General features: G+C 42.0%; 2 protein-coding genes across 3 annotated transcripts in view; both read left to right on the top strand.

Moving 5' to 3' along the window:
• Positions 1 to 7,303, top strand: part of SYNJ1 (synaptojanin 1) — an 89,568-nt gene extending 82,265 nt beyond the window's left edge. The window contains 1 exon segment of the mRNA XM_024758327.1: positions 4,324 to 7,303. Coding sequence (XP_024614095.1) covers positions 4,324 to 5,121 — 798 coding nt within the window. The 3' untranslated portion in view covers positions 5,122 to 7,303.
• A 2,606-nt stretch (positions 7,304 to 9,909) lies between these two features.
• Positions 9,910 to 15,107, top strand: part of CFAP298 (cilia and flagella associated protein 298) — a 15,962-nt gene continuing 10,764 nt past the window's right edge. Inside the window, exons 1-2 of one of the 2 annotated variants that reach the window (XM_024758377.1) lie at positions 9,910 to 10,538; positions 12,801 to 12,968. In XM_024758377.1, the coding sequence (XP_024614145.1) occupies positions 10,400 to 10,538; positions 12,801 to 12,968 (307 nt within the window). In that variant the 5' untranslated portion in view covers positions 9,910 to 10,399. Of the gene's footprint in view, positions 10,539 to 12,800; positions 12,969 to 15,107 lie in introns of those variants that run through there. The other variant, XM_024758378.1, reaches the window with a different exon arrangement.

Below are 15,107 nucleotides of genomic sequence, written 5' to 3'. Positions count from 1 at the left end.
CAAAGTGGTTAGTTTCCTCCTTGGAGCTTACAAAGCTGAGGGGCTGGAAGGAAAGGGAAGTATTTTACCTTTTGTGCCTTTTGAACTTTGAACCATAAGAATAATACCTATTCAAAAAATAGTAGACATTGAAAATTCTAAAAATCTTCTGTAGTGGCTATAAGTTGAAAAGGATGGGATAGTAAAATATGACATTTGTTATTTTGGTAATAATATGAAATAGTCTTAGAATTGAACACTTAGTAATTTTTACAAGTCTTTATCAATTCTGCCAAAAATCTACAAGGTATTTAAAACACACATGACCCAGCTTTACTTTTTATAACTATTTAAGTGTCCTTTGATTCGATAATTCTATATAGAAAAGATTCTTCTAATTCATATGATTATACAACATGTTTATATCCTTTACAAAGTGTGAAAATGCCTCACCTATCTGACTTCCAACATCTTAGTCATCTGGTTATCAGCTAAGAACCAGAAGTCAGGAATCCAATGAGAAGTAAAATACTAGCATCGTGGCTATACTGTCAGCGTGATTGCTGCCAGTGAGGGAAGAGGGCAAGTAGAACACCTCAGCATTCCGGATCAATTGAATTCCCTCCCTGTGTATCTTAGTATAGACCCATTCCTGTCTCCTGTCCTGTGCCAAAGCAGATACATCAGGACCATCAGGAAAGCATTACATTCAGGAGCCTCATGTTTCGTCGGCAGGAAACTCTAGTAATACTTAATATATTTTAGAGTGGTGTCTCTCTAAATTGTCAAAGTGAGTTTTGGTATTTTAAAATAAGGTGAGCTTTAAATATTGGGGAAGATTTGCTCAAACGGTTCCTTGAGAATACTGTAAGTTTTAAAAGTACTGCTATATTATGACAAGATTATGATTTCATTTTTAAACAACAAAAAGAGGATCCAGTTTCTTACCTTGTTGTACCTTGCAGCTCATAAATTATGAAGTGAATTAATGATAGTATCACCCTTCAGAAAACCTGAGTAATATAGAACAAGCCTGGATCCTGATGATTTGTTAAATACCATTTTTCACTTTTTTGCAAAGTGATGCCATTTTGTACATTTTCTCTAATGATGATAAACCCACAGACTATCTTAAGGCTGTGTCCTACTCTTCTTGGGCTGCCATAACAAAATACCATAAACTGGGTGGCTCAAATGGTAGAAATTTGTTTTCTCACAGTTCTGGAGGCTGGAAGTCTGAGATCAAGATGCCACCGTGGTTGGGTTCTGGGCTGTTTTCCTGGCTTGCAGACAGCTGCCTTCTTGCTGTGTGCTCACGTGGCCTTTCCTCGGTGCTTGCACGAGGAGAAAAGAGTAAGCCCTCTGGTGTGTCTCCGCCTAAGGGTACTAATTCCATCGTGAGGGCCCCACTCCCATGACCTCATCTAACCCCAGTTACCTCCCAAAGGCCCCATCTCCAAAGACCATCACTTTGCGGGTTAGGGCTTTCAACATATGAATTTGGGGTGGGGGGGAGACACAAACATTTCATCCATAACAGGCTGCTTCAGATATTTTAGAGCTTCCAAACCCTATTCGGAATATTATTTTTGGAATAATCACTTTGAACTAGTTAGTAATCAACCTCAGACAAAATTAAAGTTTGAACACTAATTCAACAATACATTTTTCACTCAAAATGACAGAAGAAATTGGAATTGTCTCTTGGTCTTACGCTATGACCTGCAAATATCACTGCTCTTGGATGTTGTATATAATATAGAAATAAAAGTATTCTGAAGGCTGAATTGTTAGGGTTGTTGGTTGGTCTCCAATTGTCCTCCTAACTCTTTCCTTTGATGTCTGTGTTCCCTTTCTCAAAGCAGGAGCAACCATCAGGGTAACAGGTATTGGATTATTTCTCAATCTTATATGTGCTTTTCATCTGTCTTAGCACATTAGATGTATGAGTCTTTTGCTTCATACATCTAAATTTTCACTCATTTTAAAAACCACCTGTCCACATTAATAAATTCTATTATCATACCATAAAACCTGCTTTTTTTCTTAGTATTTTGAATTTTTAGGAACCATTTTAGTTCTTGCTAATGCTTTCCCATTTTTTTTGCTTTGTTTTTTTACAAAAATTAACAAGACTAAGAAGTTTAACTTCAAGAAGGTAAGCTTTAGGTATATAGAAGTGTATTTGGCAAAACCAAAAAGGTTCTTGGTTTTAACAATGGCATAATTACATAAATACAAAATTCAATTTTTTTTCTTAGATTTCTTTTGGGAAATTAAAAAAAATAATTTTAGTAGCACAGTTCTTTTTCGTAAGGAAGAATTGATGATTTACAAAGATGAAAGTTAACGTAGCAGGATTGTTTAAGGGCCTTTCCAACACCCTTCTCTGTAAAAATACCATCGTCATTAATGTCAAGTCATCACAGATCCTGCTTAGATATATATAAATTAATTCTAATGTTATGAATGATGGTGTGGCTCTCATTATAATTTCAAGTCTGATTGGGCAAAATGATCCTGTTCCTATCAAATTACCCTTTAACTTATTTTGAAAGAAAAAAAGTTAATATATGAAAATAAAGATATTTAAATGTATAGCATTTATTTGGCAAGGGCCTACTATTCTAAGCTGTGCAAGCATAAACGTCTTACCTGTAATGTCTATGTCGTGGACTCTTGTATCTACCATGGGAGAATTGGGGCCCAGGCCCAATCAAGTACTTCTGTTTTGTTATACGAACCATAAATAATCCAGACATTATTGGTAATGTAGAGCTAATTGTAATTTTATGACGTCTGTAATAAATTTGTCTCTCAAGTACTTTAATACACTTAGAATACAGTTTAGAATCTGTGACATGTTTACTCTTCAATTTTGTACAAATTTATTGCCACATTAAGTTTAAAGAAAAACATATTTGTTTATTCAATTATAAAGTATGTTCTAGATCAGTTGAATAAAACAGATACAGAGAGGGATTCACTTACGAAGTTATCCACACTGTTTCCTTTTGCAAATGAACAGCCTTCCCTATTCTTAAGCACCAAGTTACTGTTTCATAAGATGCAGTTACATTTTATTGCGACTGCTGCTCTTTGTTTCAACATATTTCATGAATGTTCAGTTATTTGCTTTAACAACGATCTAAATTCATTTTGGGTCATGCTCTGTTTTGTTACGTTGCAAGTCTTGAGCTAAAATTCTCCCTCCCCTGTCCTTTTCAACCCAAAGGTTTGTTTTCTTACCTTTAATTTGGCATAAATATCCAAGTCATCTGCCTAGTTTTAATAATTATGTAGGGTTTTGAAAATTATTAAAATGAAGTTCCTGATGAGCCAGTTTTCTCATAAGGCCAGGCCCCCAGTTCTGTTACCCGTAGGGAAAGTTGGCCGTGCTCAGTCCCACAGCCATGCTCCACTCCAGCCGGCTTCTTTGTGAAGTGGGCACACAGGGCAGATTTTTCATGACCGTGAAGTAATTCCGACCCCTCCTCCTGCCAGTAACAGTTCACAGCCAGCTCTGTCACGTAGAGAGGACTGTGCACCCTCTGGGCACGGCTTCATTTTGGTTTAAGAATTAATACACCAAATAGAAAATGGGACTTCCCCCACCACCCCGTTTTAAACAATCATTGCATTTGATTGTTAACAAACGTATCCGTTTTGGAACATTTTTACAAGATGAAGGAAGGTCAATTAAGGAATACTGTCACGTTACTCACAGCGTTTATCCTGCAAAGGAGAACTTACATTAAAAAGCAAAGAATGCTTTGGAAATTTATTTATCCAAGGAGAAAAGGAAAAGATGTGTTGTTTTCAGCTGGTGAATACAAATATACTAATAAGATTAATTTTCATCCATAAAGTTGAATTTCCATATTTAAATCTCAATGAAAATATATTTAAAAGAACAGTGAAACCACATCATCATCACAGATGGGTGCTGGAAGTTTATGTATAGAGATTTCGCATAAGTTCTAAAGATGGATCTCTTCAGTTTGTGTGAACATCTGATAGTACTGGGCATGAGCAAAACTCACCTGCTAATTCTGTACCGTTCTCCATTTTACCATCTCAATACTTGCATGGATAAAATAAGCTCTGTTTAATAAAAGGACTTATTTATTTAGTAGGGAGTTTTGAAAAAATAATACTTCAGCTGCGTTATCTTACTTAAACCACCAGAGTAACAAGCCACGCAAAGCTGCTTTTTAGTTTCTAAATTTGTATACTTCCCCCCACCCCGAAAATGAAGAATAACTGAGACAGGAAGAGTAGGGGGTATTCAAAGTAAGTATATTGCTTTTTGGTTGATTATTCAGTGCTCGCTCTCTTCTCCAGGTAAAAATAAACGGGGTCTCCGCCATCAGACTGGACTCGCCATTAAAGACCGACCCATTTGAAGACCTGTCATTGAACCTGCTTGCTGTATCAAAGGCTCAGCCATCTGTTCAAACCCCAAACCCAAAGGGGTTGATTCCATTGCCTTCTGCAACCCCAAGTAACATGAATACTTTGAGTTCTGTAAGCTGCATGCCGACAATACCTCCAATTCCAGCCCGGAGTAAATCCCAGGAAAACACGCGATGTTCTCCAAACCCATTCACTGAGAGCTCAAGCAGCACAAATCCTTTCACCGACAGGACTGCCGCTCCCAGAAACCCCTTTAGAGCTGAATCTCAAGGATCAGAGGCCACTTCGTGGTTCTCCAAAGAAGAGCCCGTTGCTCAGAGTCCTTTCCCTTCTCTGCAGCCTCTCAGACAGAACAGTAGCAAGCCTTCATCTTCACTGGATGGCTTTGAGGACAGTTTTGGTCCGCAGGGCCCGCCTACACTAAAAAGCAGCAACCCAAAAGGATGGGTAACCTTCGAGGAAGAAGAGGACTTTGGTGTGACAGGAAAGTCAAGGCCCACTTGTCCAGACCTACTGGGTGATCAGCCGAGTTCGTCTTCTGGCTCCAAGGTGACCTTTAGTGATGACTGGAATAAAGGAACCAGTGTCTCTTTCTGTGTGTTGCCAGCAAGAAGACCACCTCCGCCTCCTGTCCCTCTGCTCCCACCTGGCACCACCCCTCCAGCAGACCCTTTCACAGCCTTGGCCTCTAAGGCATCACCCACGCTAGACTTTACAGAAAGATAATGTTATACAATAGAAAGCAGTTGTTTTTATAGTTTTGGCAGGGTAGAGCCAAAAGAATTGGGCATTCGTTATTCATTATGTGCAATAAGTAATGGTTAAGTGCACTGATGTTGTCATGAAGTACCACTATTTAATGTGTACAAAGTTGGAATATGTGTATATTGGAAATAAGGAAAAACCTTTCTCATTATTAACTGGAATTTTGGTGTGTTTCTGTTTGGATAAATACGAGAGAGTAGAAGCCATAAAAAGTGCTCGAAACTACTTTAGAAAATAGTCCTTATTCAGAAATTCTTTGTCAGTCTCCTTTACAGAATCTCAAAAAGCCCAAACAACTTCTAGCTGACATTACTGCCAGCCCCTTTCTTACTTGTTAAAAATTGGTTCTTATAAGTATTTACCAAAGAGCTGTCAAACTTATACTGAAACAGAATTTAGAAGGATATATATATATACACTGTATATATATATACACACTTACATATTTGTAAAACACATAATTTAAACTCTAAATCAGGCCAAATTTTTACCTAAAAATTCGAACATAGTTCTTCTTTCAATATTTCATTATCTAAAGGATGGCTGAAAATGAAATTTGGATATTTCATTCCTTTTCTTTCTAAAACTAGAATGATCTCACTAGGGAACCAGAATCGACCACCGTTCCACACCCACCCCCGTCTGACACGCACACCGCCCACACCCTTGTTACCTGCCACTGCAGCACGTGCGCCGGCTTTTCCGGGGGGGGGGGGGCTTCTTGCAGCCGGAAGCAGCGTAGTGTGTGGTTACAGTCGGTCACGTGGACCGACACCCCGGCCCTTTCAAAAAAGCACGCTGGCCCAGAAAGTCGGGAAAGCACGTGCCACCAAGCTCAGTGAAAAGCGTTAGAGCTCAACATACGCGAAGGCATCCGCTGCCCACGGCCCTCGCGTGCTTCTCTTGCCGCCTCCGCTCTGGAAGTGGTGAGCGGGCCACAGGCGCCGCCCGGGGCGGAACTGGGATCTACTCCTTGTGTGTTCTCTCCCTCTCACGAACTACACGACACATCTGTGATGCTGCTTTACGTTTGTAGAGGCTACACCTCAAATTAGCTGTGGATTTTGTCTCCTGCACTGCCAATATGCAGCTGATCCTGCTTTAATTTTATGAAGACGTACACAGAATGTATACAGAATGTAGTATTTTGATACCATTGAGTAATCCTAATCAGAAAACTCCTTGAGCAATAGTTGTTTTGTTGTCAGTTTAAGATTACCTTTACCCATTATATTAACGTTCCTTTTATACAAAGAGTTGTATATGTCGACCTAAAGTCCGTTGTCTGCATTTAACCTTTAAAGATGTGCGTTAGCGGAATATCAGAAAAAAGAGTTCCTGTTTAAGAATACGTAAAGTGTAAAAGCACAGCAGACTGCATCGCACTTAACTGCATAAAGCAAATCTGTTAGGAAAAAAGCACTTTTCTAAATACTCAAATGTTATCAGAATACTATGTTTATAAAAGTAACCCTCTCTCTATTAACAGCCAGGATTTGCTGTTAGAAATAACTCGTGAGTTTTATATTGTGCTTTTTGAGGGGGTTCTAATCATTTCAGCAGTAGTATATTTTAAACAGCAGTATTACTATAGGCAGTGTGCTTCAAAATGTGAATTAACTTGTTGAAACTGTGGCTTTAACAAATCTATGTGAATAGTATATATGGTATTCAATATTTGCTCTCCATTAGCAAAATAATTCATTATAAACTTCACTAGTGCAGATTGCAGTTCTGTGAGCAATGTTTCCTATTGAATATAAACTACTGTCTAAAATATACATATCATGTAGCAGCTCAGCCTTTATCAGCAAATTCTACTTGGCAAGTTGCTGAAAAAGTGCACAAAGTTATGAAAGTTAAAGGTCTGCTGCAAATAACTAGCCACTATTCTGTGTATTATTAAAATATTTGCCAGTTCTGTTAAAAGCAGAGCAGAAGCTAGACACAGGATCTCTTTGTGAATTCTTCATTCTCTATAGTAGATTGCTGTTTATATGTAAGAATTTTATCGCTTATGTGGCATACAGTATAACTATATACTTTATAGAAGTACAGTATTAAAGTCAGTGGTATGAAACACTCTGTACATATCCTGTGAAATGCGCTCTCATATGAAATAAATATACCTGTCTTTACCATATTGACTGCTTTGCTCAAAAGGGAGGAATTTTTCTCAGCCGTTTTCCTTGAAGTTTATATATACGGGTTTGGTGACATTTGGGGATTAATTCTTGTTGTATAATTGGGTATTTTGATTCCAGATCTTATTTTCATCCATTTCACTTCTCTATGTAATATTTCGGCTAAAAGTAAGAAGAAAGCTATTCTGAGATTACTAATCACCGTTAAGAAGCCATGCACTTATTCTGCAAGAGAGGCCCTGATGCAAAATCTTGTTGGCTCGAAAATAACACGTGAAGCATGAATGATGGTTTTCTAACCCAGAGCAAGAGAAACAGCCTGGGGGGTCAAGGGGAGGCGCAGAAGGGAAACAGGTGCATGAGGAGCCAGATGAAAGAAGAGACTGCCTTAAAAGACCCAAAGTTGGGGGCTTCCCTGGTGGCACAGTGGTTGAGAGTCTGCCTGCCGATGCAGGGAACACGGGTTCGTGCCCCGGTCCAGGAGGATCCCACATGCCCGTGGGAGGGGCCCGTGAGCCATGGCCGCTGAGCCTGCGCGTCCGGAGCCTGTGCTCCGCAACGGGAGAGGCCACAACAGTGAGAGGCCCGCGTACCGCAAAAAAAAAAAAAAAAGACCCAAAGTAAGAGACCAAGGCCAGTAGTTCCTGTGAGTATTGCCTTTTTTCAGATTGCCATTTAAAACAATAACCTTGATTCTTAAATAGTTCAGTTATGTTCATTAACCTCTGATTAAGAAGTTACAGATACAGAATAATAGGCTTTGTAAAACCTTTTTATTTTAAGGTAAATTTGTATGCAGTTATAAGAAATAATATAGAGAGATCCCAGTTTCCCAAAACTGGGAAACTACCTTTTACCCAGTTTCCCTCAGTGGCAACATTTTGCAGAACTATAGTACAATACTACAACCAGGACATTCACATTGACACAAGGCCTTCCCATCACCACCACAACTACTGAGCCTGCGCTCTGTAGCCCGCAAGCCACAACTACTGAGCCCGTGTGCCACACCTACCAAAGCCCGCGCACCTAGAGCCCATGCTCCACAGCAAGAGAAGCCACTGCAATGAGAAGCCCGTGACCCGCAATGAAGAGTAGCCCCCGCTCACCGCAACTAGAGAAAAGCCCGCGCACAGCAACGAAGACCCAACGCAGCCAAAAATAAGTAAATAAATTTATTTAAAAAAAAACCACACTGAGAAAAAGCTACGCACAGAATTTGTAAGACATGGCCTGTATGAGAAGAAAAAGACCTAAAGAGAACACTGAAAGGACTGCAACGAAAGAGTAAAGTTAAGAGGACTACAAAGGCAAATATCAGTGCTGACAAAGGTTAAAGATGGTGCAAGGGCTCGACCTGTGACAGTCTGGCAGATTTTCCACCAGATATGTAGTTGATAACTACGTATTTAAACAAAACTGAGTGGCCAGTACAAACATGAGTTTTCTGTACTTTTCATTCATTTTATATTATTAAAAATTATACCCAGAGACCCTGTAGTACATGAGTGTGTGGATAAATGGTTCTCTCTACTTAGAAGGCTATACTATAAACCAAGTTTTTAAGCAGGAGTTGGCTTGATGGATACGCAGTTGGATTCAGGAGAAATAGGGGGATGATCTTACAGCCAGCAGTCAGGAGCTAAGTGACCACAGTAGGCCACTTTCTTCCTCTGGGGAAGAGAGACATTTGCCAATCTGACCAGTACTGCATGTCCCAGGGCTTGGGTGAACCCTGCCGCAACAGTACTAGAGATGAAAACACATCTCTCCCTGGGCGCCATCCCACTTCTATCCAGCGTCAGTCTAACGGTCTTCACATGAGGCTCTGGATTGGCTTTGGGCATTTCCAAGGCCTACAGTCACACACTTTCTCCACTCTGCCCCGGAACTTAAGGGTTTCAATGGAGGGAGGCAAAGTTTCAGGTACACAAAGTGGCAGGTGCTTGTAATAATTCAATTTGCATTTGGCAATGGCCCTTCCAAGGAGATAACCAGGGATCGGGGCCTTGCACTAATTTAGCTTTGCTAGCGCCTCGTTATCAAGGCCTCAGTACAAATGTCACCCAAGGAATGCCTGAAGGCTTAAGGCATTCCCTGACCATCCAATCTAAAAAGGCAGTCACCCTGTTCTGTTTTTATATCTATTTGAATTTGCCTTATCCGTTTATTTTTGTTTTCTCTTTTTCACTTACACTGAATATAAGCTCCATGAGAGCAGTGACCCTGAATCTGCCTCCCTGTCACCGGCGCCTGGAAGAAAGCACCGAACCCGATTGCCTTTAATAAGAATTTGTTGGGCAGTGAGTTGCTGGATAGTTTGGGGAGGGTCACTACGGCAGCAGCCGCTCGAGCCACTCTAGAGATGTGAATTCGAATCAGCCTCCACGAAGGAGTACGGACACTCCCTGACCCTTCAGTGCTGAAAACCGGAGGAGAGGCAGCAGACACCGGGGACCAGCGATCCGAGACAGCCTCTTCTGAGCGCTCCAGACCCGAAGCAGCGGGAGGAGTTTCCGGAAGTGGAGACTGGGGGCGGCGGAAATGCTACCGAGGCTCGGAGCTGCGGTGGGAAGACTGCTGCGGGGCTGGGCACCTGTGGGTTCCCACCACCCCACCCATTCCCGACCTAGCAACCTCTTTCCCACCCACCCATCTCCCTGGGTGGAATCTTGGGCCCCAGGCGAGCCGACTGGGCGGCCAGAGCTCCACTCAGCCGGCTGGTCTGTTTGAGGGTTGCCCCGACGACACTCATTTCCGGGAGCAGGGCTCGGCGAATCCGGCTCGCCGGGTGCGGGCGGGCCCCGGAGGCCTTCCCAGACTGTGTGGATCGTTGCTCGCCAGCACCTGCTCCCGGCAGTGGAGGGCGGGGTCTCCGCCCCAGCCTCGGGGTCTGACCTTGAGCGGCGGCCCTCAGACTGTTTCTTTGTTGCTCCCGGCAACAGCCACTTCCGGGAGCGAGTGCAGTTCCCCCAGCAACGCGAGCCCCGGAGCCCCGGGTTCCCGCCTCCCAGCGGCAGTTAGTCGGTCGGTCGTCGCTGTTCGCCGCTCATTCCGGGCCTTCTCGCCTCCTCGGCGGGGCCTCCACAGCCACCATGGTTCTGCTGCACGTGAAGCGGGGCGACGAGAGCCAGTTCCTGCTGCAGGCGCCGGGGAGCACGGAGCTGGAGGAGCTCACGGTGCAGGTGGCCCGGGTCTACAACGCGCGGCTCAAGGTGCAGCGCGTCTGCTCAGGTGCGGCCCGGCGGCGCGGCGAGTTTGCCGGCTGGGTTGGGGTGGGGGCCCGGACCGCGAGGGCCCCAGAAGGGAAGAAGAAACTGGGCCATTTGGGACGAAGTTGGGCGGGACCCACGAGGCTTTCTTGGGCAGGTTGGGGCCGAGGGTCAAGTTTGTGAAGATTTGCGAAGATATGCGGCAGCCGGGCTTGAAATGGGACAGCGGGGTTCGCCAGAGATGCTTCAAGAGCTGGTGGACTGCGAGGAGAGGCTCCCGGAGCCGGCGGGGAGGGCGCACCCCAGGTTCTGGTTGCCGGGATTGGGGCGCTGTGAGCAAACCGAAATAGACCCTGTACAGAGGAGGCAAGAGGCATAGGAGGGAGCCGGAAGCTTGGGCCCAAGAGCCGGTGTAGTGGATTTCAACAAGTGTGAGAGGTGGCACGACCACTGGGCCGTTTTTTACAAGTGAATTTCCTATTTTGAGACTTTGGAGGTAGAGCAGTTTCCGGTGGTGAGCCCCCCACCTTTGGGATGGCCTTCAGAGGTGAGAAACAGAGAGCCTCGGTGTTCTTGCCTCTCTTGGTGTTCCCTTCTCCAGGAAGCAAAGCCTGATTCTCCTGTTACAGTGTTTTGGTCACTGTCCTCTCGACACTCTGGAGCAGTGCCGTCCAAGGGAGCTTTCCCCGGCAATGGAAAATGTTACCAGGTTGTGCTGTCCAGTAAGGTATCCACTAAGCACAGGGGGCCGTTGAGCACCACCAAGAAACTGCGTTTTTTATTTCATTGCATTTCAACTTAAATCCAAGTAGCCACGTGCAGCTAGTAACTGCCACATTAGGCAGCGCAGTACTTGACAGGATGCTACTCCAGGTGTGGTCTAGGGTGTGATTGTGTCTATAATTACACCACGTGATTTTTGTACCATGGAGAACAACTTAAGCGTCGTGGTTTCTACCTTTATGGGTCATACGTATAGTTTCTTAGTAAAATTTACTGACTCCAAAAGAAGCTCGATTAAGTGTTATTTTAAAATGAAAGCATTTGGGGAGAAAAGGGCCTCAACTTCTTTTTCTATGAAATTGTCCATTGAAATGTGGTGCTGATTGTTCAGGCATGTTAGTGAACTTAAAACCCATTCATTTGGGACTTCCATGGTGGTCCAGTGGTTAAGACTCTGCGCTTCCACTGCAGGGGGCGTGGGTTCGATCCCTGGTGGGGGAACTAAAATCCTACATGCCATGCGACGTGACCAAAAATAAAACCCAACCCATTCATTTAGTCTACAGTCCTTGTTATCAGCCGTGATTCAGGCAGGCCCCAGTGCTATGCCCACTGAAGACAGGGATGAATGAGACCAGCTTCTTGACCCCCAGATACTTACAGTCTGGTGGGGAGAGAGACAATATGTATCCCATAAATAGCCCATTAAGTTCCACCATTTGTTCCATAGTATTGTATTATTACAGGCCATCTAGTGTCTTCACACAGTGCTATGGGAAGACTTAGCTCCGCCTACCTCTTTCATGTGAAAGAAAGAAGGGAGAGAGAGAGAGAGAAGGAAAGAGAAGAAAGAAAGAAAGACAGTTTTGCAAGGTTGAAATGTGGATTCGTTTTGGGGTGAATATATATGGAACAGGAAAAATATAAAGCATGCATCTGAATAGTGAACATGATACTAGAAAATCAAGATCTTGTCTCTGCCACTGTGGAAGGGCATGAGCTGCCTTACATCCTCCCCAATGATCAGATGTACATAAATCCTTTATAAAGTATTTATATAAAGTTTTATATGCAGTAGTTGAAGTGTGACCAGAGCAAGCCTCAGGTGATACAGCTGCAAATTAGGGAAGATGAGGATGTTGATAACGGTCTGGCCTACCTCTCAAGGTTAAATTAAATGAGATAAGCTATGTGAACGTGCTTGGAAAACCATAACGCCCTATGTGGATGTGTATTCAGACTGTCAATGAATTTGAATTTGTGCTTCCTGAGTGCCGGGAAGTATAACATAGCACAGTGGGTTAGAGCACAGAACCTGTAGCCTGTGAGCGGTGGGTAAACACCCAGACTCTCTGCATCGGTTGACCTAGGACAAATTGGTGAGCATTTGTCAGAGGTCAAGGACAGGTCTGGCACATAGCAAGTGGCATCAGAGTGTTTGTTAAATAAAATAGCCAATGGGCAAGACCCCCGACCACTAGGGAGCTTACATTCCAATGAGGTGTAAGGTGTTATGATGATGACTACCATACATATTGTCTAACTTTCTCTTGTTTTTAAGAAATGGAAGAATTAGCAGAACATGGCGTATTTCTCCCTCCCAATATGCAAGGACTAACTGATGACCAGATTGAAGATTTGAAATTAAAGGATGAATGGGGTGAAAAGTGTGTCCCCAGTGGGGGTTCAGTATTTAAAAAGGATGATATTGGACGAAGGAATGGACAAGGTAATTCAGCATTTTTCTTCTCTCTGCATGCCTGAGTATAGTGATAAGTACGAAAGCAGTTCTTTAAGTTAAAAAATTGACCTCAGTATTTATATACAAACTTATAAAATACTGCACCATGTAATAACTACTTGTAAAACACTAATCCAGAATGAATTAGGAGGAAAAGAAGACATCTGTCTTCTTGCTCTAAGTTGCAGCTAGCTTTTAAATGTGATAGATGAACCATAAGAAATTACCATTTTTTGTTCTTCTTTCTCTAATTGCTTTAGGTGCAAGGTTAGGTTGTTTATTTGAGATGTTTCCTGTTTCTTAAGGTGGGATTGTATTGCTATAAACTTCCCTCTTAGAACTGCTTTTGCTGCATCCCATAGATTTTGGGTCATCGTGTCTCCATTGTCATTTGTTTCTAGGTATTTTTTTATTTCCTCTTTGATTTCTTCAGTGATCACTTGATTATTAAGTTATTAAGTAGTGTATTGTTTAGCCTCCATGTGTTTGTATTTTTTACAGATCTTTTCCTGTAATTGATATCTAGTCTCAGCGTTGTGGTCGGAAAAGATACTTGATACAATTTCAGTTTTCTTAAATTTACCAAGGCTTGATTTGTGGCCCAAGATATGATCTATCCTGGAGAATGTTCCATGAGCACTTGAGAAGAAAGTGTATTCTATTGTTTTGGGATGGAATGTCCTATAAATATCAATTAAGTCCATCTTGTTTAATGTATCATTTAAAGCTTGTGTTTCCTTATTTATTTTCATTTTGGATGATCTGTCCATTGGTGAAAGTGGGGTGTTAAAGTCCCCTACTATGAATGTGTTACTGTCGATTTCCCCTTTTATGGCTGTTAGTATTTGCCTTATGTATTGAGGTGCTCCTATGTTGGGTGCATAAATATTTACAATTGTTATATCTTCTTCTTGGATCGATCCCTTGATCATTATGTAGTGTCCTTCTTTGTCTCTTCTAATAGTCTTTATTTTAAAGTGTACTTTGATTAAGGTTAGGTTGTTTATTCGAGATGTTTCCTGCTTCTTAAGGTGGGCTTGTATTGCTATAAACTTCCCCCTTAGAACTGCTTTTGCTGCATCCCATAGGTTTTGGGTCGTTGTGTCTCCATTGTCATTTGTTTCTAGGTATTTTTTTATTTCCTCTTTGATTTCTTCAGTGATCACTTCATTATTAAGTAGTGTATTGTTTAGCCTCCATGTGTTTGTATTTTTTACAGATCTTTTCCTGTAATTGATATCTAGTCTCAGCGTTGTGGTCGGAAAAGATACTTGATACAATTTCAGTTTTCTTAAATTTACCAAGGCTTGATTTGTGGCCCAAGATATGATCTATCCTGGAGAATGTTCCATGAGCACTTGAGAAGAAAGTGTATTCTATTGTTTTGGGATGGAATGTCCTATAAATATCAATTAAGTCCATCTTGTTTAATGTATCATTTAAAGCTTGTGTTTCCTTATTTATTTTCATTTTGGATTGAGAAAAATGTGTATTCTGTTGTTTTTGGATGGAGTGTCCTATAAATATCAATTAAGTCCATCTTGTTTAATGTATCATTTAAAGCTTGTGTTTCCTTATTTATTTTCATTTTGGATGATCTGTCCATGGGTGAAAGTGGGGTGTTAAAGTCCCCTACTATGAATGTGTTACTGTCGATTTCCCCTTTTATGGCTGTTAGTATTTGCCTTATGTATTGAGGTGCTCCTATGTTGGGTGCATAAATATTTACAATTGTTATATCTTCTTCTTGGATCGATCCCTTGATCCTTACGTAGTGTCCTTCTTTTTCTGAAGTGGGTCTCTAGTAGACAGTATATTTATGGGTATTGTTTTTGTATCCATTCAGCCAGTCTATGTATTTCAGTTGGAGCATTTAGTCCATTTACATTTAAGGTAATTATCGATATGTATGTTCCTATTCCCATTTTCTTAATTGGTTTGGGTTCGTTATTGTAGGTCTTTCCCTTCTCTTGCGTTCCTTGCCTAGAGAAGTTCCTTTAGCATCTGTTGTTAAGCTGGTTTGGTGGTACTGAACTCTCTCAGCTTTTGCTTGTCTGTAAAGGTTTTAATTTCTCCATCAAATAATGAGATCCTTGCTGGGTAGAGTAGAAAGCTTGGTTGCAGGCT

Source organism: Neophocaena asiaeorientalis, unplaced genomic scaffold (assembly GCF_003031525.2).
Source record: "Neophocaena asiaeorientalis asiaeorientalis breed wild unplaced genomic scaffold, Neophocaena_asiaeorientalis_V1.1 scaffold45, whole genome shotgun sequence".
Taxonomy (NCBI): domain Eukaryota; kingdom Metazoa; phylum Chordata; class Mammalia; order Artiodactyla; family Phocoenidae; genus Neophocaena; species Neophocaena asiaeorientalis.
This window is presented reverse-complemented; position numbering and strand designations above follow the sequence as displayed.